The sequence below is a fragment of the Aplidium turbinatum genome, chromosome 1 (assembly GCF_918807975.1).
Source record: "Aplidium turbinatum chromosome 1, kaAplTurb1.1, whole genome shotgun sequence".
Classification (NCBI taxonomy): domain Eukaryota; kingdom Metazoa; phylum Chordata; class Ascidiacea; order Aplousobranchia; family Polyclinidae; genus Aplidium; species Aplidium turbinatum.
The window spans coordinates 43,348,490-43,370,967 of NC_137472.1; the positions used below are offsets into that span (position 1 = coordinate 43,348,490).

Sequence of the window (22,478 nt, forward strand, 5' to 3'; positions counted from 1 at the left end):
GTGCTTGCAGCCTTGCCTGTAGCTTTGTGCAATGGTGTCCCAACAATTTGATTGATCGGTTGCCTAGAGCTAAAACCGAAGCAAAGTCAACACAAATTTCTTGAAATGTTTTCCAGCTTGCTTGTCGTAGAGACCCAACCGCAGTTGCTGTCACTCCGTGACGTTGCAGCATGCGCAGCGACAGAATCGTCAATTACAATCTGTACAGTGAAAAACAGTTTTCACCTACGTCTCGCTTTGTCATTGCAGCTAAACGAGAAATAACTGAAAAAATGAGCTAAAGTTCCATTGTAAGCTTTTGTACCTTAATTTTAATTTTTTTAGTTTAAGTGATTTGCAAGTCTTTGGCGCCACACCGTGTCGTCATTTTATCACGCTTTTTTCAGCGTACCGCATATCAGCAAACTTGAATGTTGGAGACCAGGGTTTCCAAGCCATTTCCTTTTCGAAAGAGGACTACGAGTAAAACTACAGTGGGTATATGTACTGTAAGTACTAGACTGTCTGATGCACACATACTATGTAACTGTTTTGTGCTGTGACATTGCAATGCGAGCCAACATGTGCGAGTATGCGTCGTGTGCTGTCACGACAGATACACAATAACATGTTCATTGCGTGTTGTTAATTCGTAGCTGACATCAAACATCGACCCCATGCATGGCAGCGGAAAATGTGTGAGCCTAACATACGTGGTTTTCGAATGATACAAAACTAACACCTTTCCAGTTAAAAAAATAAGCTTTCACTCATGTTTTTATGTAAACACCACATATCATACTTGAAAGATTTATGTTACAAATTACGATAAAAACTAAGATGATTTATTAAAACTAATGTTGTTTTAGTCAATTGTCATTTATTTAGTTTTCAAAGGACTGAATAATGTGGCAAAAAATGCACGACATCAACACAATAGCAGTAGGCCTACATAATATCACAGTAGCCTATGCTACATGTCCACAACCATGTTTGATCAAACCAAAAACAAACTAAAGCTTATAGTAACACGACTGAGGAAAAAACAAACTAAACCAAATCTGTGTCAAAACTGCAAATTTTTAACATTTTAAGTAGATGCGATAATGTGCACGTCATCTATGGAGTCTATGATGTTGAAACTGTACTTTGAGAAACCCACGGAATCCACAACAACTCTGAAGAACTAGATGAGCGTAGGTATACAGGTGGGGTAAAAGAGGGAGCAAGTGCAGACCAAAGTTTTATATTGCGCTTAATAAATAACATTCCCAGGAATCCTGGCACTAACACACTACTTTTCTTAAAAGTTTTTCTTTGAATATTAAAAATAGTTGGCCCAATAAAAAATGTTTTTGCCTACTAAAGTGTGTGTGGTTATGTCAGTATAGACTACATCAGTTTTGTAAAGAACATTCTAAAGAGCTTAATATGAGATAAGTGATGAAACATTTTATAAACCTCAAGGAACTTTTAATTTGGAATGGTCATAAAACAAAGAATAAATTAATTTTTGAACAAATATCGATGCGCCAAGGAGAGGATATTATTTACTCAAACAGGCATATTAAATCCTCTAAGTGTAGTGGCTGGTCTAAACTAGTGATTTTCAACAGCGGCTCTCAATCATTTTTCCTACGGCCCTCAAGCCCCTCATCGATGCAGCAAAAATATATTAATTGTGCTGGAAGAACAGTCCAAAATGGCGAGAACACGTGGTTGTCACACAACTAACCTGCTAGCAACGAAAATGCTTGAAATAACGTTTCTCCACACCACGGATAGAGAGCAATTTGCTATGTTTTTCAGGAGAGTCACGCCAGACTTTAACATTTGCGAACAATTTCTCACTTTGCATTCCATTTATGGAACAACAAAAGAAATATATACGTTGTGTGAATTTCGTTCAAGTCTTCTGTAAGCACATTTGGACCCGTCAAAACTGTGTTCAGTTGTAAAAGATCGGTGTCCTTCCACGTTAGGGAAGAATTAAGGCAGTGGTTCTCAACCTTTTTGTCTTGGTGAACCCCTTTAAAAATTTTCGTAGATACCGCGACTCCCACTTATGTTCTTTCCTAAATGCAAGTATACTATTAACAAATAACACAACAAAAGGCAGCACTAAAAATGTTTAACTTTCGCCGCACTTGCATCCCCGAGAACCAGCCTTACCGTTTTTAACAAGCATGGCTTCACAAGTGTTTCCCCAATAGTGTGAGGTTTGGTTTCTTTCCTTTGGCAATTTCCAGTGCGACTTTATAGGACGCCTGAACTACAGCCACATTTGCCTGATGAAAGTTTCCAGTAGCGTCAAGCCGTTGCCGCTTGAGACCAGCTTCATGGCGTTTAAAGAATGCTGCATCTTTTTTAGCATGTTGGAGGTGTTTGGTTTCTAAATGGCGTTTCAATTTTGATGGTTTCATTTCAATGATTCTGCGCTAAGGACCTACCATACGTCCCGGTTTGGCCGGGACAGTCCCGGTGTCCCGTCCCGGTGTCCCGTCCCGGTTAGCAAAATGTCCCGGAATTTTACTTTAGTGAAATTTTCAAAATTAACTCCAACCTGATGCAAAATTATGAAATAATTCCGTCCCAAAAGACTTAACTTTGCTTTAACTCGAGACTTATTTTAATATCTTAATTTTTTTAGCTTATTAGGTTGAGTAAAATATCGCGTATAGCTTGAGAAATCCTTTAGTTAGGGAATAATGAGTGACGTTTATTGCGTCATTATTCTATTGACTTCAATGAAACGATGAAGCCAATGGTTTCTGAATGCATCCCCCTATAAATGTTTGATTTGTGAGTTAGTTAGTGTTATTACTTTGTTCTCAGTGCTTGTTCTTTTTTTTCTTATAAATGTCTGATTTGTGACTTAGTGTTGCTTAAATTAACATGTATTTTGCTCGCTGTACTAGTGAGTGCTCAGCCTTGTGCTGATAGCCGGGAAGAACGCCCCTTTCTTCACAATGTCCTCTGCCCTGGCGCCTGCTGGTTTTGTTGGCTCTTTCTTTGTTTCCACAAAGATAAGAGTTAAACTGACTGGTAAAGCGGTGGTCGAATAAATTTGTGGCAGAATACGGTGCGATACTGATAAGCCCAGCCTCATGGGCGAAACATGTGTCTATCGCTGTCAATTCTTGCTACAAATCGGCTGCCGAGAAACATGTATTTTCCTTTAAATAAAGTAATAAAAAATTTTATTCAATCTAAGTAGAATACTTTATTATGCAATATTAAAGCTTATAAATATAAACATGGAATAAAAAATTGCCAAGCTCAGGCCTTCGGCCTTTCGTCCAGTTATTCCATTCATAGTTTTGAGTTTGTCCCGGATTATGCCCAAGAAATTATGGTAAGTCTATGCCTAAGAACAACGTTGCAGAGAACACACTGTGGCTTCTCAACACCACTGGTCAATATAGAAGTAAAGCCAAGGTTAATGTACTCTTCAACGTATTTTCGTTTTTTCTTCATGGAACGATGCTCCCTTTAACTATTTTTTAGCAATCTCGAGTATTGACTGATCTCTGTTGTTTAATATACAAGACTACTTCGTTAATAGAGTTTCAATTTACACTTTTACAACGAATAGTCCTACACAGTATGCGTCCACTGTGATGTAACTGTAGGACCTACAGTCACGCTTATTACATCACCGTGGACGCATACTGATGTAGTAATGTTGTGCTACAAGCAATCCGAATGAAATGGCTAGCGGACCGGTACCTCGTCCTACTTACATTCACATTTGTTGTTGCATGAGCAACACCTTCGCGACCCCCTATAAAATGCTCTGCGACCCCCTTGGGGGTCGCGAACCCCAGGTTGGGAACCACTGAATTAAGGTCTTCATGAACCCCTTAACAGATGGCGTGCAGAGGATAATGTTGCTCCTGTGATGTGGCATGCCACCACTGCATTTTACACCAAAAAAAATATCGTTGTTAAGTCTCAGAAAATGTCTAATGTGATAGAAATCGCAACATCAACAGTAAATTGGATTCGTGCAAATGCGCTTGATCATCGCTAGTTTAAGCGATTTCTGGCAGATGTTGATAATGATATCGACTGCGGAGACGTGCTCATGTTCACTGCCGTTCGGTGGTGTGGTCGTGTGTAAATATTGCAGTTTAATTATTTTAAAATTGTGAGTGTTAGACTTTTGAATTTTTAATCGCACTATTATTTCTTTTCTGCATAAGTATTAGCAACGCAAAGATAATAAAGCAAATAAGTATCAAGAAAATATCTATTGGCACATCATGAATGAAGGTTTCTCTGCTGGATACAGAAGTTGCTTGCTTGTCTTTATCTGACGTCGTCCATTCTGCAATTTAAGAAAATATGACCCATGTTTGAAGGGGGCTGAAGTAAATCGGCTATATCATTAAATATAGTTAATGAAATAGCCCTATGGTAAGAAACAGTTATAATTCATCAATCGCGAATTGATTCGTCTTTTTACTTCTAATGTAAAGTAGGCTATTAAAATGTTTTTGATTGTGCTGAAATTAAACAACAAAAATTTTACCAGGTCTGTAGCCAATGTGCAACATCAGGAAAGTTTATTAAATCACAGGGGGCAAGCAACTGATATCAGAAACAAGTAGTAGTAGTAGTTGCCCAGACAGCACAACCCGTCGTTTTTACATTGATTCAACGTTTGTAGGCGTTGAATCAATGTAAACATAACAGTTTGTGCTTTCTGGTAGTTGTAGACAAAGTAGCTTAAATGTAAATACTAGCCCGTATCTGAATACAGTTTTGTTCAAAAACAGGGCATTTAATCCATATTCCATATGTGTGGTTAGTAGCCTACCATTTCGTCCCACTACAAACATGTTCCCTCTATAAGCGCAAAAGTCTAGTTCTTCCCATTTATGCGACTACAATCCAAAACATTTGAAACACCAGTAACCGCTCCCAACCTATGTTCTGTAGCAAGGGTCTCAAATACGCGGCCCGCGATGTATTTTTAAACTTTGAAATATTTAACAATCACAGTACATATTTTTTTATATATAAAGTTAGAAAGACAAAATGCACTATAAAATTGCTCGAAAAATCTGAAGATGCCCATCAAACTTATGACTTTTTAGCACCTGTCGAGCCATTTAGTTGCGTGCGAGAAACTCGTATTGTTATATCACAATCACATTGCTTATTCACTTGTTGTGTCGCTATCGCAATAGTAACCTTGGTATTTGCCAAAGTTAGTTCTTCCAGGGTTTAGTTTTTCCGCGCTTTGAAAAGTTGGTTGTTTATTGTATTTTGATTAAGTATTTTGTTTATTGATTTCTTATTGTGTATTGTGGCCCTCGGGTTAATTTACACGTGTTCATTTGGCCCTTGATCTATAGGAAGCTTTAAACTTTTAGAGGGTCTGTGAACGCATTGATCTCGGAAAAAGCACTAAAACGTATGTGTTTTTAGAAACAGCAAAGTTGTCAGAAGTAAAAGTACATTGCTTCGAAAACCAATAAGTTTCTAAAACTTGCCTATGCATTTTTATTATTGTCAAGATAATTTTTTCATGAAGAACAAAGACGACATAACCTTAAGGGAAGCCAGAGACCCGTTGTCTATTGGTCATATGCTGATCAATAAACTGACAAACAACCTCTGAAACAAGCACAACACTAAAGAAAAAAAATGCATTCGCTGGTTGATTTTGAATCTTTATCCTCGGACTGACAAAGTCTTGATAGGTTACTTCTGGTAGTTTCTCATACTTGTAGAGGCTCTTGACGCATGGTCGGGTGCCGAGATTGACAGAGTGAAGTTTTCGGATTGTTGAAGTGTTGTTGCTGGGGAGTTATTCCATCCACTAGGTGCCGCTGAATGGAGAGCAGTCTTGAAGTGCGTTGCTCAAGCGCACACCCCGAGAGGCGAACCAGCGCCGCTTGATCTTGAGCCAGGCGCTTAACCACTGAGCTAAAGGGGCGGACCAATGAGCTGATCTCTGTCGTTAGGTGCTAACACTGGAAAACAAACACTGCAAGATTTAAAGCACCCACCTGCTAGTTGCTTTTCTAAATTGTCTCCCACGCCAAAGCAATTTCTTCCATCTGGCATCAGTGAGAATCCGTGGCGACAAGAACAGAAGTGTGAACTTGTGCCAGATGGAGTGCAAATATGAGAGCACCCACCATTATTCTGCATAAATAGCAAAACGTTTTGCTACCGAGTAAGTGACAAATGTAAGGGGATCAGCAATTCATTCTGCAAATAGCGAATAAGACACCTAAAGGTAACTACAGTAGCTCAAGGCGTGGACGTCGGTCACATCGCTATGATAGCATCTGGACTGGAAGCCAAACGCTAGGCCTCATCAGGTTTTAACGCCAAAGTTTAGAAACTTGACGTTTGTTTAGTACATTTTCAGATGAAAATATGGCACGGTCGCAAAACCTTAGGCTATGGTAGTAATCATGGTGTTGACAAAATTAGCCCGAAGTGCAATATTATGAAAAGCATCCTCAAGATTCGGGAAAAGTTGTCTTTTCAAACATGATGGTGAAAGTCGGTGAAAAAATATTAACAGCCTGCTTCGCTTTGCTTCCAAAGCCATCTTATTAACTTTACAATCTGCATGGCAAAAAGCAGTTTAAAGTCATAGAAAAGAGAAATTAAAAAAATAGGTTGTTTTTCTCAAAACGAACTTCATGTGGGTTGTGGGGGTTAAGACTTGTGCTGAAAAACGTATTATTGCATTTATCAAAGATATCAACACAAACATTTATTCTTGAAAAAGTTTGTTTAAAAACGGCTGTCCAAAAACTTGTGTTAGAATAGTTATCTGATGATTGTAATTTCTTAAACTTACTTTTGTGCAAGTATTCTTCCTTGTTTTTAACATAATAGGACCTAAAGAGACTTGCTGGAAATCGTCTTTGTGACCCAACATGTCGATATCTCTTCGTTTTCTGGCTGCACAGTTCTTCGAAAACATTAACACAAGTTTAAAATCGTGTTGCCACTGTCTTGTAATTATGCTATTGCGAAGCCAAGTATAAAGCCTACCAAACAAGATAAAAACAAAGAAGCCAAGATCAACTTTTTGAAAGTACAGTAACTTTAGTGAGCTTGAATTTTTGTATAGGCAAGCTACGCAAATGGTACTGGCAGTGGCATACTTAAGTATTTTCTAAGGAGTGGGTTTTGTGAGATTGATAATAACCAATTTTGAATCTAAAAATTTCCTACACAGTTGATACCTAATCCTAATGCCCTAGTTTAGGGTGTAGGTGTGCTCGTGGTAAACACATCATTAACATGATGATCAGCCTTCATCAACAACAACAAGTCTAAAACACTATCCGAATATTGACGTAAACATCAAGGCTACTTCAGACATTAAAAAAAGGGGCGATTACTTTAAACCCGTATCAACGTAAAGTCAATCGAGGATCCGCGGAGTTTTCTACTTCAGATAGATTTTGTTTGAAATATAATCGTTTACAATCTTTTGGAGGGCATGAACTGATGGTTTTCTATCTCTTCCACTGAATACTTGTATGATATTTACCATCCTTTGGCAACTGGGACCGGCGTTACAAACACGTACAAAGCAAGTTATGCACAATTGTTGGACAACATCAGGGACCCAGGTGAAAGATGAGAAGCCGAATTGAAATCGTCCCGGTCTTGTATCATCGACTAAAAAACTTCTCTGATTAGGAATTGGACAACTGTAAATAAAAGCATTTTTGTTTCACCATGACCTTTTTTTAAGTTTAATGGTCCTATGTTAAGCCTATAATCTAATCGGCTTTCAACGGACCATTTCACAATAATGTAGCCAGAAATTTTTAGGCTGATGGGTTTAGCTCAAAATTTTACGTCATGCAATAAAAAAGTGTTAAGTCTGTATGACACAGTAGACAAACAGACAACGTATTAACGCACTTTCACAGTGTAAGGTCAAGTTGTTAGATGCCATTAAGATAGAGAGGTTGACCATGTAGGCAGATTATTATAACTGTAACACAAAAAGTAGCCTATTGGATTAATTTTGGTCCATAGATGATAGAAATAGGTTTAAAAAGTTTAGGTTTAAGGTATTTTTTTCCATTGCAAGCTTTCCACTTCTTAATTCTCAGATAACCCATAAAGTTAAACTTTCACTTACCCATTTTGAATAACGAAAACAGATACCATCGGATTGATTGGAAAACTATTCGACACAACACATTGACTCACCTACAAACAAAGCGTTAGTGATTTGATATTTCTAACTCTTTGCCATACGATTAGAGTTTTCAATTTCTGAATTTTCATCAAATTGAAAAAAGGGAAACATCTATAACTTTATCATGAGATCTCAGAAAAAAACGAATTTTTTATTGACACACACCATATGATACAAATTACACTGGTCAACAAAATGAGAAAAAAATTTTTTGGCAGGACATCTAAGAGTGTTTTCTGGAGTTTTCAAGGTCGCTGATTACGAATATGACATTGGTTTTGCCAGATTGACTCTAGTTTAGAAAATACCTATACCCCTAGATTAGCCCAAATTAGTGTATTTACCTGTATTAACCCCCTAAACATCTCACTAAGAAGGACGTAAATCTTATCAATTTTGTTTCGTATAACATAATAATTAGTAAGGAAAGCTAATTTAAAAATTACTGTAAAGTCCTACATTCCCTCCTACATTTTGTTCCTGTACCAATTGGACATTCTCCAAAGATGAAAGAGGAATATGATGTCATCAAACTTGTCCTTGAAAAGCTTGACTACAATACGCATCCATAAGTGGCTCATCTGAGTTGACATGAAAATGGTCAATTTTCTAATTGATTAACAAAGTAGATATACCAAGTATCCTTGCTCCCTGTGTTTGTGGGACAGCAGGGCGAGAACCCAGCACTGGCGCAAGAAAAACTGGCCAGAACGCACCAGTCTTCAAGTTGTGACAGCCAATGTAATCAATGAACCTTCAGTTCTCAGGGATAGAATTGTATTTCCTCCTCTGCACATCAAATTATGGTTAATGAAGCAGTTCGTCAAATCATTATACAAGGAGGGGAATTGCTTCAAGTAGTAAGTACATTTGCAGTCAGTTTCCAGGACTCTCTGATGAAAAGCTTAAAGCTGGAGTCTTTGATGGATCTCAGATTCGAATGTTGATGAAAGATTCGGTTTCACCAGTCACATGAACAGCAATGAACTCACTGCATGGAACTCCTTCAAGGATGTAGTACAAAACTTCTTGGGGAATCACAAAGCACCTAATTACAGAGAATTAGTTCGAAAGATGTTATCTGCATTTGGAAAACTTGGAGCTAACATGAGCATTAAAGTTCACTTCCTATTCAGCCACCTTGACTGATTTCTTGACAATCTTGGTGATTACAATGAGGAGCAGGGGGAAGGTTCCACCAAGACAATGGAAGAAAGATATCAGGGCAGATGGAATGAGCACATGATGGCAGACTATTGCTGGAACCTGTTGAGAAACTGCCCAAAAGTTTCTCACAAGCGAAAATTTTACAAAGACATTTTTTCGGCGCAAATTAGTTAATAGTTTTAATCTTATTGTATTTCATACCATTGTTTTCAATTTACAATGAAAAAGATAATGTGGTTCCTTTTATCTAAATTTTATAATACAAGGTTGATTGACTGATTTAATGCAACATTTTTTAGTGTTTTATGTACTTACACTACTGTATATGATTGTGTACTTTGTGTACTGTATATGACATCGGTAACATCAAGTTTTCAAGTATGACAAATCTAATATCCCTAAAAATTTCGTGACGTTGCTGTATTTAAACTTAAAACTGTCTTTATTGTTCACAATTGACCATTAAATTGCATTTCTGAAATATCTAATATGGTTAAACTGTTTTTTTGATCTAGCGCATAAGGCTCAAATATGGGATTTTGGTCAAAATGACCCTATGCAATATCTCCTAAACTAGAGCCAATTCGGGAAAACTAAGGCCATATTCGGAATCAGCGCCCTTCAAAACCCCCAAAAACACTCTAACTTTGTCTGCCAAAAAAATTGTGTTGACCAGTGTTATTTATATAGAACGCAAAACAACAACAAGCAATAAAAGTGGACCGAAGCCCATTTTACATGTAGCATATTAACTGCGTAGAAAAAGTGAAGCATTTGCAGATATGTCATAGCCTACCTGGTTATACTTAGCCGTCAAGAATTTTAATGACGAGTCCTACAGAAAAAGCTCGTCCTGCCTCAGGCGGAATACTTTGTAGTGCATGGTAAATAGCCTACTATTACGGAATACCGGAAATTTTTGTACGTAATAGCCGAAAACGGAAAAATTTCCCATTTACTAAATCCCGGAAAACCTCGCTTTCACACTTTACACAAGATAATATGCAAACGTGAAATAAAAAAATACAAATTGCAGCGTGACTACAAATCTATTTGCATTGATACCATAAATAAAATTATAAAAAAAAAACGCTGCGCATGTAATTAAAATGAATGACACAATTGTATAACTGCAACATGACAGTTAAATTTTTGCAGAGCAATCAAATTGTTCTTGAAAATTCATCCTATAACCTCCTGGCTTTCCCTACGTGGTAGCATACATTTGCATTTTCTATGTTTTACTGTTTCAAACCACTTGACTATATTATTAGCAAACAAACTGGAAACAACTTACCACAAGAAGTAGGTTGTTCGCCGGAGTATTAACATCGACGGAAACATAAATTAAATCAGGAACGATAATTTCTTGGTTGTCAGTCGTAAATGGCATCATATACTCATCATCTCGAAAAGCAGTCAACTTCACTTCAAAAATCCCCACTTCACCATTTACATCAATTTGAGTTAACCTGCATTATATCAAGTTTTATAGAAAAGAATGTATAAGGCTAAGCAAAAATAGAAATAATCATAATACAGTAATATTATTGTAATCAATGCAGAAGATGGGGGAAAACCAAGGGGGTGACCACTGACCACTCCCCTGCGATAGAAAGCAGCCCTGGTAAGGTCGTTTCAAAAAAGTCTTAGCCCCCTTGATTTAGATCATTTCCAGTTGTAGCAACAACATGTCTTTTACACCTCATAAAAAGAAAGTCCATGTCTAATATTGATGTTCTGTTCTGAAGAACGAGTAAAAATAAGGTTCATACACCAGTTACTGTATTGGCCTTGAATAAAGTCGAAGTAGGCTAACTATGCGATGTGATAAATACTACCATGACAGTTCCTTGACCCCAAAATACAGAAACTTTTTGGTCTGGAATCTGGATTAGTTTTCCCAGGCAATAACTGACATAACTTACCCAATAAGTGGTTCAGCGTAGACTCCAGAAGTCACGTTGTAGTTAGTCCTATAAACACACTGAAATCTTAAGCGAACGTCACCAACGAAGTTAACAAGTCCCGAGAACAAGTCGTCATCGTTTGTTCGAAGAGTGTATGTGTATGACGTATGCGTTTGGTTCACCTGTAAATAATTGTTAATATTTGTTCAAAGCTATTTTGTTTTCGCGCAGGAAAAACAATTAAGGGCGCAACTCATCAAAAATACTTTGCACTTTCGTGGTTACAAAAAAATCTGCAACTCTACCGCAAGGCCATAACTTCTGACAACTTCACAAATGTTCTAAATTTATGTGGCAGGTAGTTTTAAGTTATTTCAAATTTTTTTTTTTTTTTACTAAATATTGAGTCAAAAGTAAAACAAATCATTTTGAAAGCTATCCAGTTGGGATAAACGTGTAATTTTATCGTAGGCTTCCTTAAAAAGTGAAGGGATCCTACAACGATTGCAGACTACAGTAGTCTGTAGGCCTATTGTAGAAGCATTTCGAGTCCGAATACTTCTACCGTGCTTCCATAGTCAGAATTCCTGACCAAGCTACCCAGTAGGCCTAACTATATGCTCAATTGCTACTTTACCCTGGCACAGCAAAGATTAAACAAAGGGATATCCAACAGCAAATAAGACTTAAACTAGTCACTAGTCTAATAAAATCAGACATTAAGCAAACGATAGTATAGGGTGACTTAAAAAAATGCCACCCATGAAAACATCAATAAAATGCACACTCTTTCTTGTATGTCATCCATATTTGGTACACATAAAGTTCATGCTTTGCCTGACATGTCTACCCAGTTTCAATGATTTCTGACAAACCATCTTCGTTTTAGTGCCGTTCAAGGATGTGCTCTAAATGTCCACCTTTGCGGTGCAAGCACACCTGGATGCGACGTGCAAAATTGTCAATTACTCTGGCACATTCCTCTCTAGAAATTGTCCTGATTTTGGCACTGATGGCTGTCTTCAGTTCAAGGATAGTCTGGGGATTGTCCTTGTAGACATTATCTTTGAGATAACCCACAGATAAAAACCTGGGAGGTGAGGTCCGGCGAGTGTGAGGCCCATTCAGGATCACATCTCCTACTGATGAGATGATGACCAAAGCGTTCCCGCAGCCATTGCAATGAGTCATTTAAAGTATGGGGAGTTGCTCCATCTTGTTGTAACCATTGTTCATCCCTCACAACACCTCTACGTCTACCCAAGGTTGTCCAAAAGTTCTTAAGAACCCCTAGATAACGCTCCGTATTGATTGTGACTGAATGTTGGTTCTCGTCTGCAAACCAAAATGGCCCAATTATTCCATGCTTGGAGATTGCAACCCAAGCTGTGCACTTGATGGAATGAAATGGCCTTTGCAGACAGTCCTCTGGAAGTGTTGTTCCCCAGAAGATGTTGTTTTTTGAGTTCACATATCACAACAATTTCTAGAGAGGAATCTGCCAGAGTAATTGACAATTTTGCACGTCGCATCCAGGTGTGCTTGCAACGCAAAGGTGGACATTTAGAGCACATCCTTGAACGGCACTAAAACAAAGATGGTTTGTCAGAAATCATTGAAACTGGGTAGACATGTCAGGCAAAGCATGAACTTTATGTGTACCAAATATGGATGACATACAAGAAAGAGTGTGCATTTTATTGATGTTTTTATGGGTGGCATTTTTTTAAAGTCATCCTGTAATAATGTAAGTGCTCTAACCTTTATAGCTGCTCCACATGAAGCCAAGTTGCCTCTGATGGTGAATCTTACGTCATTTCGATTATTGACGTTATCAAAATCAGGCACACAATCGGAAGGTATGACAGAAGTAGAATTCAAAATTTCCTCATTGTCCGCTATTACAAATTCGTCCAGAAGATCAATACCCAAATTCACCAATGTACACCGATCAACCCTGAACATAATTATATATTGAAAGTGTTGAAGCTTGAGAAAAAAACAGAACCAGTTTCAGCAATTTGATATAATCATTATACAACTCTTGCTGGGATACCGCTAATATGGCTTTGTCAATGCGAAAAGTAACTTTTCTTCATAATAATGATTTTATGCGAATAAGGCCATTACGCGAATATTCGATTGCCTTCACATAAATTGTGCAGTTCAGCCTTCACAGAACTGGGCTGGGGCAATACATAAACTAAACAGTCTAACCGTTGAACCTACCCAATCGTACTGGGCCTTCACCATAATGCCGTTGCACAAATTGTATAGTTTAGCCATTTACATAACCGCACAGGTACAATGTCAAATTATTTTGACACAAACTACACGTTTTAGCCCCATACCTGGCCGTTCCGAATCAATACCGAATCGTCTGCACACACTGTAGGCCTACAAACGTCAAAATTAAAGCACTATAACTAAAAACCAACAAATAGTATAGCTAAAATTGATTGAATCTAAAGCAAATTCTATTGCAAACTCGTCCAACTATTCATCATCATCATAATCCATCGTCGGTTTGTTCCCCACTAGTCGGGATGGCCGATTGTTTCCGCGCAGCAATTGTTTTAATCCCTTTTCTCCATTTCACCCTGTCCCTTGCATCTTCCTCCTTCAGTCCTACTTTTTTAAATTCATCCTTCACTTGTTGTTTCCACGTTCTTCTTGGACGACAGCGTTTCCTCTTCCCATCCACCTTTAGATCTAGTGCCTTTCTAAGAAAACTTCCTTCCTCCCTCCTTATCACATGTCCATACCATCTTACTCCATTTGCCCTTGCCAGTTGGTCTATGATCTCTCTCATCTCTAGCATATCCAACAATTTTTCAGTCCTTTTTTCCCTTCTCGTTTTCACCCCACACATTGCTCTCACCATTGACCTTTCCGTTCTTCTCAGGATTGCCAGTTCACTCTCTCTCAATACCCATGTCTCGCTACCATATAGCATTGCAGGCAGCACACAGCTCCGATATACTTTTCCTTTCATCCTTAGTGAAAATTTTCTGCCATGCAACATTTCCCCACATGCCCTGAACTTTGCCCAGCCCAATCTTGCCCTTGTTGTCACCGCTGCTTCACACTATTACATTTGTAAGTCAAAATTTTGAACAGCCATAACTTCTTTTCCGCCAGGGCAACCTATGCTAGAGTAGCCTTTGTTGCTAAAAAACAAATTGTTAGTTTAAGAAATTGATGCCGCATATCGTCTCTTCATAATTGACCATGGAAAACTTACCTGACAGTGACTCTGTTTGAAAAACAATCCACTCTCAAATCCAGGGACGTTTCTACAGAAGGATCATCTGGATCGATGAATGATCCTGGACAAGTGTCAACTGCATAAAAAAATGCCAGTCAAAAATTATATTGAGCAATTTTCTACGAAATAACAACTAGGCTAGTCTATCTAGCCATTCTAAGTTAAATGGTAAAAAATAAATCTAACAAGTGACCAGGGCCGGATTTAGATAAAGAAAGGCCCTAGGCTAGACTATTTCCTTTTGTGAAGGCCCAAACATTTACCCTAACGGCCATTGAGACGAGTTTTTCCAAACAACCACTGACGCCATACATTGAATTATCAGTGATGGAAAAATATGCATGCAATTGTTAAAATTAACCATTGGAAGATAATCAAAGTTTGTATTTTACTTGTTAACATTTTTCGAAAAATTACTGTAGCCTACATGTAGGCCTAAAATAAGAAATGTTAGTCAAACAAAATAATAGTTTTCTTTATGTTATAATGTTGTGTTCTTTAAAGAAATATTGAACTTACAAATTTTATGTTGCCTGCATGAGAAATGTTAATAACAAAATAATTATAACTATACTAGGCTACAGCTTACATCTAGGCTACTTGACAACAATGTTGGTCACATAATGTACAGAATCATAAATCCTTCCATATGTTCTCACTATGTAGTATGGTTTAAAACACATTAGAAATAAATTATTTTTTAAATCAAAACTACTTAGATTGACTAACAAAGCTGTTTTCTAGCTTCTCTCGTAACATAATCATCCAAAATCGAATCACAGTTTATTTGCCTCAGATTGTCACATTTGATACACAGAATACTCAGTGCAGATAACCTGTCTTGAAGACAAGTGTTGTGAACTCCACAAGACTTCAAACTTTAATCTCTAACATAGGCCTCATCCCTGATTGGCCTCCACCCAACCGGAATGCTTTTGCCAAGAAAGCTTGATTGAGGCTCAATCGCCTGCACACCGGCATCAAATTGTTTTGCTCCAATGAGTACAAATGGACGATCGCACCATCCGCGATCTGTGAGTGCGGCAAGAAAAAGATACCACAGATCACACTATTTGCAACTGTGGGTTCTATCATGAGCCAAATGGTAGATGACCAATCAATTCAATAACTGTTCGATACCTGCCCAAACATCCAACCAGAGTCACCACCACCGCTCAAGGGTGGTGAAAAGCAGAGCCCCACGGAGGGGTCAAAGGAAACAAAACATTTCCACAAAAAATAAGAATCAGTGGATCTTAATTCGTTTTTAATTCTTTTAAGTCTTGAAAAGGACTTTTTTCGTGAGCATCTACCAACCATTAAGCTGAGAAATCGTCGAATGATTGATTTTACATTTGGGAAAGCGATATGAATTGTTTTTCTTGTAGACTATACAATTTAATAAAGGTAGCTTACTGAGCCTATGAAACAAAACATGCTTTTCTGCAGGCCTATAATTTTGTTTCATGTTGGCTACAACGCTCGTATTTGTCCACAACTAGCAGAGGACTAGAGGTGTGCAAAAACTAACAGTTGGTTAAAAATTAGCGGATGATTTCCTTGACTATTAACAGTTAAGTCAGTTAAGCCATTCGCAAAATTAACAATAACCTCTAAGGCCTAAGCTGTATTATAAGCTGCTTCCTTTTCTTAAAAAATTAACACATCAGAAGTTTAATTTGCATTACGACTTGTTTATGAATATCTACGGTACTTTATTAGAACGGGTTTCCAGAAAATTTGATGTTATTACCAGGTGAAAGTTTTTACAAATACATAAGCTATGTTTAATAGTTTTAAATATAGGTGGTGTATCTTAAATTTTGAGGCGCCCTAAATCTTGAAGCCATAGGCTTCAGCCTTTCGAGTCAAGTGGTAAATTCGGCACTGCAAGTCACAATGTAACAGTGTGTGCTGTAACATCCCATTGATTTGCAAGTGCAGCGCGTAAGAACAAACTGCTGACCATGTCGTTCTTGAATGTTTCATTTACTAGGCGCCAAAATGGAATGCATGGCATAGCAGAACTGGACGAAGCTACACTCACTTGGTTTTCCATCACCTGCCCTGAAATTTAAACAATCCTGTCTCACAGGAAAAAAGAAGAAGACTGTGTGCTGACCATTAATGGATAGTTCATTTTCTATCAGATGGTTTCCTTTTATATGCTGCAGTTTAGACAACAATGACTCAACCCACCTTGACGCTGCGATCAACTTTTCTCCGTTTTAGGGAGAATTGATCCAATTGACCTTTTTATTTCATCGGCGAAGTACACACATAGACTATGCAATGACTTTAAGTTAATTTCCTGTTTTTGTTTGTAATGGTAAATGATTGTTATAACCCTTCAGACAAGAAACATACTTTTGCAGCTTGAAAATTTCAATAAAAATTTACAAAAGTATTAAAACTGACTCAACTTTTCTGGGTCTCCCCTACGTGTTTCACGATGTTACATAAAAACATACCAATGCTTAGTCTTGATACTCGTATGGCAGACCGACTGAAAGATCTGGCTAACCGCGAAGATGATCGAGTGAGTGATGAAAGTCGAGTCGGCCAACATTGCGCGCACGATAAGCCGTTGTCGTAGTCGTATTCTTCCAGTGTTCCTGCATTGAGCGATAAATTCCCGCATCCACAGTTTCTGCAAAGAAAAAATACACGTTTGTGTTGTTTAGTGAAAATCTTAATTCAGGTGCAAACATTTCAGATTACAAATTAAATTGTTATTGGTAAGCTATAAAAAATTATATATCGTCCCAATTAAATAGGGTTATTGTTACTAGGCTCGCTGAAACAAAAAATGTGAAAGGAAAAGCTTTAGTGGAGCGGAAAAACAAATTTCAACAGGCCGAATCGTTAAATAAAGTAGGAAAAAGGATCAAGACATAAGATTTATTAAAGTTCTGTGTTCGAGACCATATTGACTAAAAACAAATTACTCTTCTAATCACTCAGAAAAGCTTTAGCCTACCCTTTTAGCCCTAAAGGGAATTCTAATTCCAGTAAAAAATTCTTTATTTTGATTTGGTTACATTTTTGTATCAATTCTGCATTCAGCGATTTAAAGGAGGTTGGCAGTTGGCACCCATTTAAGCCACACAGAGGAATAACTTTCCAGGTTCGATCTTGTTTTTCATTCCAAAAATCGAAAATAATTTGCAACTAAGTAAAAGTGCTTTTTAATTTTTACTAACGGGCAAATCATGTCGCTTTGCAGAACTCCGATGAGAGTTTGCAGACCCATGACTGTTTCGTCTGTGTCATCATCAAGATCCTCGTTGAATTCCTGTCCAAAATCATCCATATATTCCGTTTCTCCTACTTCTGGGCAAAGGTCATCATTGTCAGGCCGTTCCTCTCTGTTTGACGGAAACCTGGTGCCTGAAAACGGAAAAGGTGTCTCAATAAACTGATTAATTTACTAACGTTAAGAAGTTAGGTGAAGCATTTTGCTCCACACCGTTTGCGTAAAAGACAATAGTTCTGAAGTTACTATGTTTTTTAATTACTTAAAGCTTATTTGTTGCCTTAGAAGAAAAACTTTTTAAGCGTAAAATAAGGTAATGTATAGTTTGTATAAGGGAATCTTTACCACAAACTGGAAAAGCTAGTTTGAGAGCTTAATCATGGCAATTTCGTATACTATGGCAGTAGTTTTGCACATTTGTAGAGCAGTGGTTCTTTTTTATGACACGTTTCTTTAATTCAATGATTATATGTTCTACGCGCCCCTTCACTCTGTTTCGAACAACTGTAACATGCTTACAAGTTGGCATGGTCTGTGTAGAGTCGAGTGAAATACACGGCTTCAAATTCTTGGTTTATAACAGGCCGATTATGTAGGCTACACCCCAAAGACCTTCCGACTCCACAGCCCTGGCATGTAACTCTCCTTTGTGAATGTTTATTGGCTATACTTACCTGTATAGTTGACTTCAGTTCTAGCAAAAGTATATTCAACAATGCATTCTTTCACAATTTCGATAATATCTGACGAAGCTGATATTAAATCATTTATTCCTTCTAACCAACATTCAGCGGTATCCGTATTTGCTTCCGTTCTAGAAAACAAAACCTTTTTCAATTGTAAGTTTATCTCCAGTCTTAACAGTTTTCAGTGAATAAATGGTGTTTTTTTTATTAATTTAAATAAACAGCAACAATTTACGCTTGGTCCGGCTTTGTTGAAAAAAACATTTGTATCTTAACACGTTGATTCTAAAGGAAATGCTAATACAGTATTTCCGGTGTAGCAATCGGTCAGTTGGATAGCGCGTGACTTAATAAACAAAAAAGTTTCAAGATCAAGCAGAGCTGGTTCGACTCCCCACGTTGAGAGCTGCTCTCCATTCAGCGGCACTTAATGGATGGAATAATTTCTCGGCAACAACACTTTAACAATCGAAAAACTGTACTCTGTCAATCTCGGTAACCGGCCCTGCGTTCAAAGCCTCTGCAAGTAGGCCTATGCGAGAATATACCAGAAATAACCTATCAAGGCTTTGTCAATCCGAAGATAAAGATTCAAAACAACCAACACGTAGAGGCTTATGTCACATTCCCGGTTACCGAAACTGGCGGAGTAAAGTTTTTGAATGTTGAAATATTGTTGTGTGTGAATTATTCCATCCACTAGGTGGTTGGCTAGTTTTGAATCTTTATCCTCGGACTAACAAAGCCTCTGATAGGTTATTACTGGTAGTTTCGCATAATTGTAGAGGCTTTGAACGCAGGGCCAGTTACCGAGATTGACAGAGTGGAGTTTTTCGATTGTTAAAGTGTTGTTGTCGGGAAGTTATTCCATCCATTAGGTGCCGCTAAATGAAGAGCAGTCATCGATATGCGTTGTTCAAGCGCACACCCCGAGAGCCAAACCAGCCGCTTGATCTTGTGGTTTCATCTTGCACTAACTGGGCTATCGAGGCGCACTGAGGTATGAGGTGTCCCATTTTCTCATGAATGTAGCCTACATGGGCGGCACATTTCACCTCATATCTCTATTAACACTGCAATTGGTAATTCAATTGTTAAGCAGTCATGTGAGCAACAGCCTATTTGTCTACTAAGGAATGTTGTGTTACTTCTTTGTGCTTGAGGGCGTGGAGAGATCTACCCCGTAACTCCACTGCTAAAGTCCTGCGTAGGCCTACCCAATACGCCAATTAGCCTACGTTAATAAAATAAAATTAAGCGTGCATGAAAGGAAGAAAAATTGGTAAAAGGAAGAAAAATGACATGTTTTTTTCGATTGTAGCCGAAGCATATGACCAAGTGTCCGCCCCCTGGATGCCCTACCGGTTCAACCAGTCGATCGTGATATAGCCTACCTATAAACTGTGGATTGATCTCAGTCGACCGCGAAAGCTGTAACAAGTAAATATAAAATCTCGCATTGGGATCTAGCTAATGTGTTTTGTAGTAAAACTTGTGGCGTGCGGTAGTGAGTTTATTTGTTTGTAGCAGGTTTTCTGAGTAGACTCTACTTTTGTATATGGCTCGCTGTAGCCTACTGATGACAAGGCGGCATTTTCGCCATGCAGTTCAGTTCTGTTCAATTCATTTTTATATTCGACCATCATAGCGAAAAATAATACTTGGCATAGCGCAGCAGTGGTCTGAACCTTAAAGCGTAACTTGCTCTTAACCAAAACGATAGATCAGTAGTTCTTAACAAGGGGGCGGGGGACGCCAACCAATTCCCAATGGGGGCTTGAGCTCTACAACAATATAGGCTATAGTATTTTTGCAGTGTGCAGGAGTTTCAATGTTCTGTACTATTTTTTGCAGTTCATGTCTTTTTGCAACTGAGAATCACTGGTAGGGTTAGATGCAGACGGAGCTTTTGTTGCGCCTGCTCTGCAATCTGGCTTCGTTATGTGAAAAATAATGAGATTCATTTAATGCTAGTAGGCTATTTGTCGCAAAGCCTAAGCATCCAAAACTTTGCCTTCAGTAAACCAATGAAGGGTGTCCTGGACTAAGTTATCAAAGTGCTCAACTTTACCAAAGCTGAGGTTTTGAGTCTTTATCCTAGGACAGACGAAGCCTTAATAGGTTATTCCTGATAGTTTCGCATAATTGTAGAGGCTTTTGACGCAGGGCCGGTTACCGAGATTGACAGAGCGAAATTTCCGATTGTTGAAGTCTTGTTGCCGTGGAATTATTCCATCCATTAGGTGCAGCTGAATGTAGAGCAGTCCTTAGAATGCGTTGCTCAAGTGTACATCCCGAGAGTCGAACCAGCGCCGCTTAATCTTGAAGCTTTTTCGTTCACTAAGTCACACGCTGGCCAACTGAGCTATCGGGGCGGACGAGATAATGACGAAGATAAATTAGTCAGATTTGGTCGAAACAGCTGCATAAAAAAAACAACAAAAAACGAGATAGACAATTGCTATGTTGATCTACGTGTTGCGTTATCAAGTTTTCCTAAAGAATGAGTTTACTCGTTCTTAAAATGATGCAAGGAAAATATTTCTATTTCCACCTAGCCTATTTTTCGGCCCAAATCCAATTCGTTTACTGCTAACTTTTAGACAGGCCCAGTGTTTTGCGATGCACCATTACGAAACATTTTAGTCGCTGTCAACGGAAATAGAATCTCACCAGTGGATTTCGTGTGGGCTTGAAATGGTGCTCACACGATGTTGCTCAAACTTCTTTGCAACAAAAATCATGTTAAAAACAGAATTAAACTGTTCACCAGGCAATTGATAAATAAAGTGACTTGCGTTTTTCTGGTGACTATTATGGGCTACTAGATTACCTCTTGACGTTAAGAATGATAGGCTATCTAGCTTTTATTACCGACGTTTCGTCAGTCAGCACGACTGACTTTATCAAGGGAGGGCTGAGGTAAACACAACCTGTTCAGCAACAAATGGCACAACACAAAAACATACTGACGAAATGAATAAAGTAGCAAGAATCGGAGTTTAAAAACGCAACACGATTACCGCTCAGTTTGATTGATAACGCAGTGATGCCTGAAAACAATAGGCGACTATCCGGCAGCGTAAATTTATCTCTTTAAGGCCAACGTCAAGAAACTTTAAAACAATATGAGACAAGACATAAATGGAATTAGTAATTACAACGCTTGTGAAAAATCTCTGAGCAAAAGAAAAATCATGTTGGTAATAGCCGATCATACTTACGAACAAATTGCTGCATAATCTTGGTACCAGTTGCTGTGTAGTACAGCGTAATCCACAGGAGGGTTCCAATCAATACCTCTGCTTGACAATTGAACTAAACAGGCACTAATAAATGTTCTTTCAGTTTCATTCATTGTTGCTCTCTTTTTTCTTCCAGTTAAAAGTACTTCTTCACCATAGTGACAACCTTGAAAACGAACAATGATGCATCATTACTTCAAATCAGGAATTTACTTAAACTGATTTGTCTGCGAAAACCAAGCTTTAAAATGTAGCACTAACAGGGTATTTTCAAAATCAAAGAGCAGCACTTTGCCACTTAGTCTATTCCAGGGGTCACCAAACTACGGCCCGCGGGCCAGAACCGGCCCGCGAACTGATTTCATCCGGCCCGCCAAGTGCTGCGGAAATTACAGCTGCACTACAATTCTGTACATGTGCTTCCCTTGGCAACCGTCTTTGGCTTTGCCTTTTTGTGTAATAGAGACTTCTATGTTAAAATTGTTCGTTCTAATAGTTCGTTGTTGTATGTTGAATTTGTATATTTTTCCACCAGGCAGCCTACATGTTGGTGTTCTGTTTTTATCATTAGGCCACCACAAATGGGGACAGCCTAGGCCAAATTTGGAAAGATGTAATGTTTTTTCAAGAGCACGATGCCCTGTAGTGTATCACAGCAGGGGATAACTTTTCCAGCAACCTTTCGATTTTCATCACAACTTTGCTATTCCACCGCTGACATTATTATTTATTGTGCTCAATTCAAGTTCACTGTGATTCAGTTTGTGCCAAAG

General features: G+C 38.3%; 1 protein-coding gene across 1 annotated transcript; it reads right to left on the reverse strand.

The window, feature by feature from the left end:
* Positions 1-3,189: 3,189 nt before the first annotated feature.
* LOC145777986 (uncharacterized) lies at positions 3,190-21,850 on the reverse strand. The gene is made up of 13 exons (XM_082589366.1): positions 21,685-21,850; positions 18,449-18,588; positions 17,722-17,908; positions 16,990-17,168; positions 14,495-14,594; positions 13,012-13,207; positions 11,269-11,432; positions 10,638-10,812; positions 8,114-8,184; positions 7,511-7,673; positions 6,809-6,922; positions 6,000-6,138; positions 3,190-4,309 (listed from the first exon to the last, which is right to left on the reverse strand). Exons 1-13 carry the CDS (start codon positions 21,816-21,818, stop codon positions 4,137-4,139), a joined length of 1,935 nt encoding a protein of 644 aa, XP_082445492.1. The 5' UTR covers positions 21,819-21,850; the 3' UTR covers positions 3,190-4,136.
* Positions 21,851-22,478: the final 628 nt, after the last annotated feature.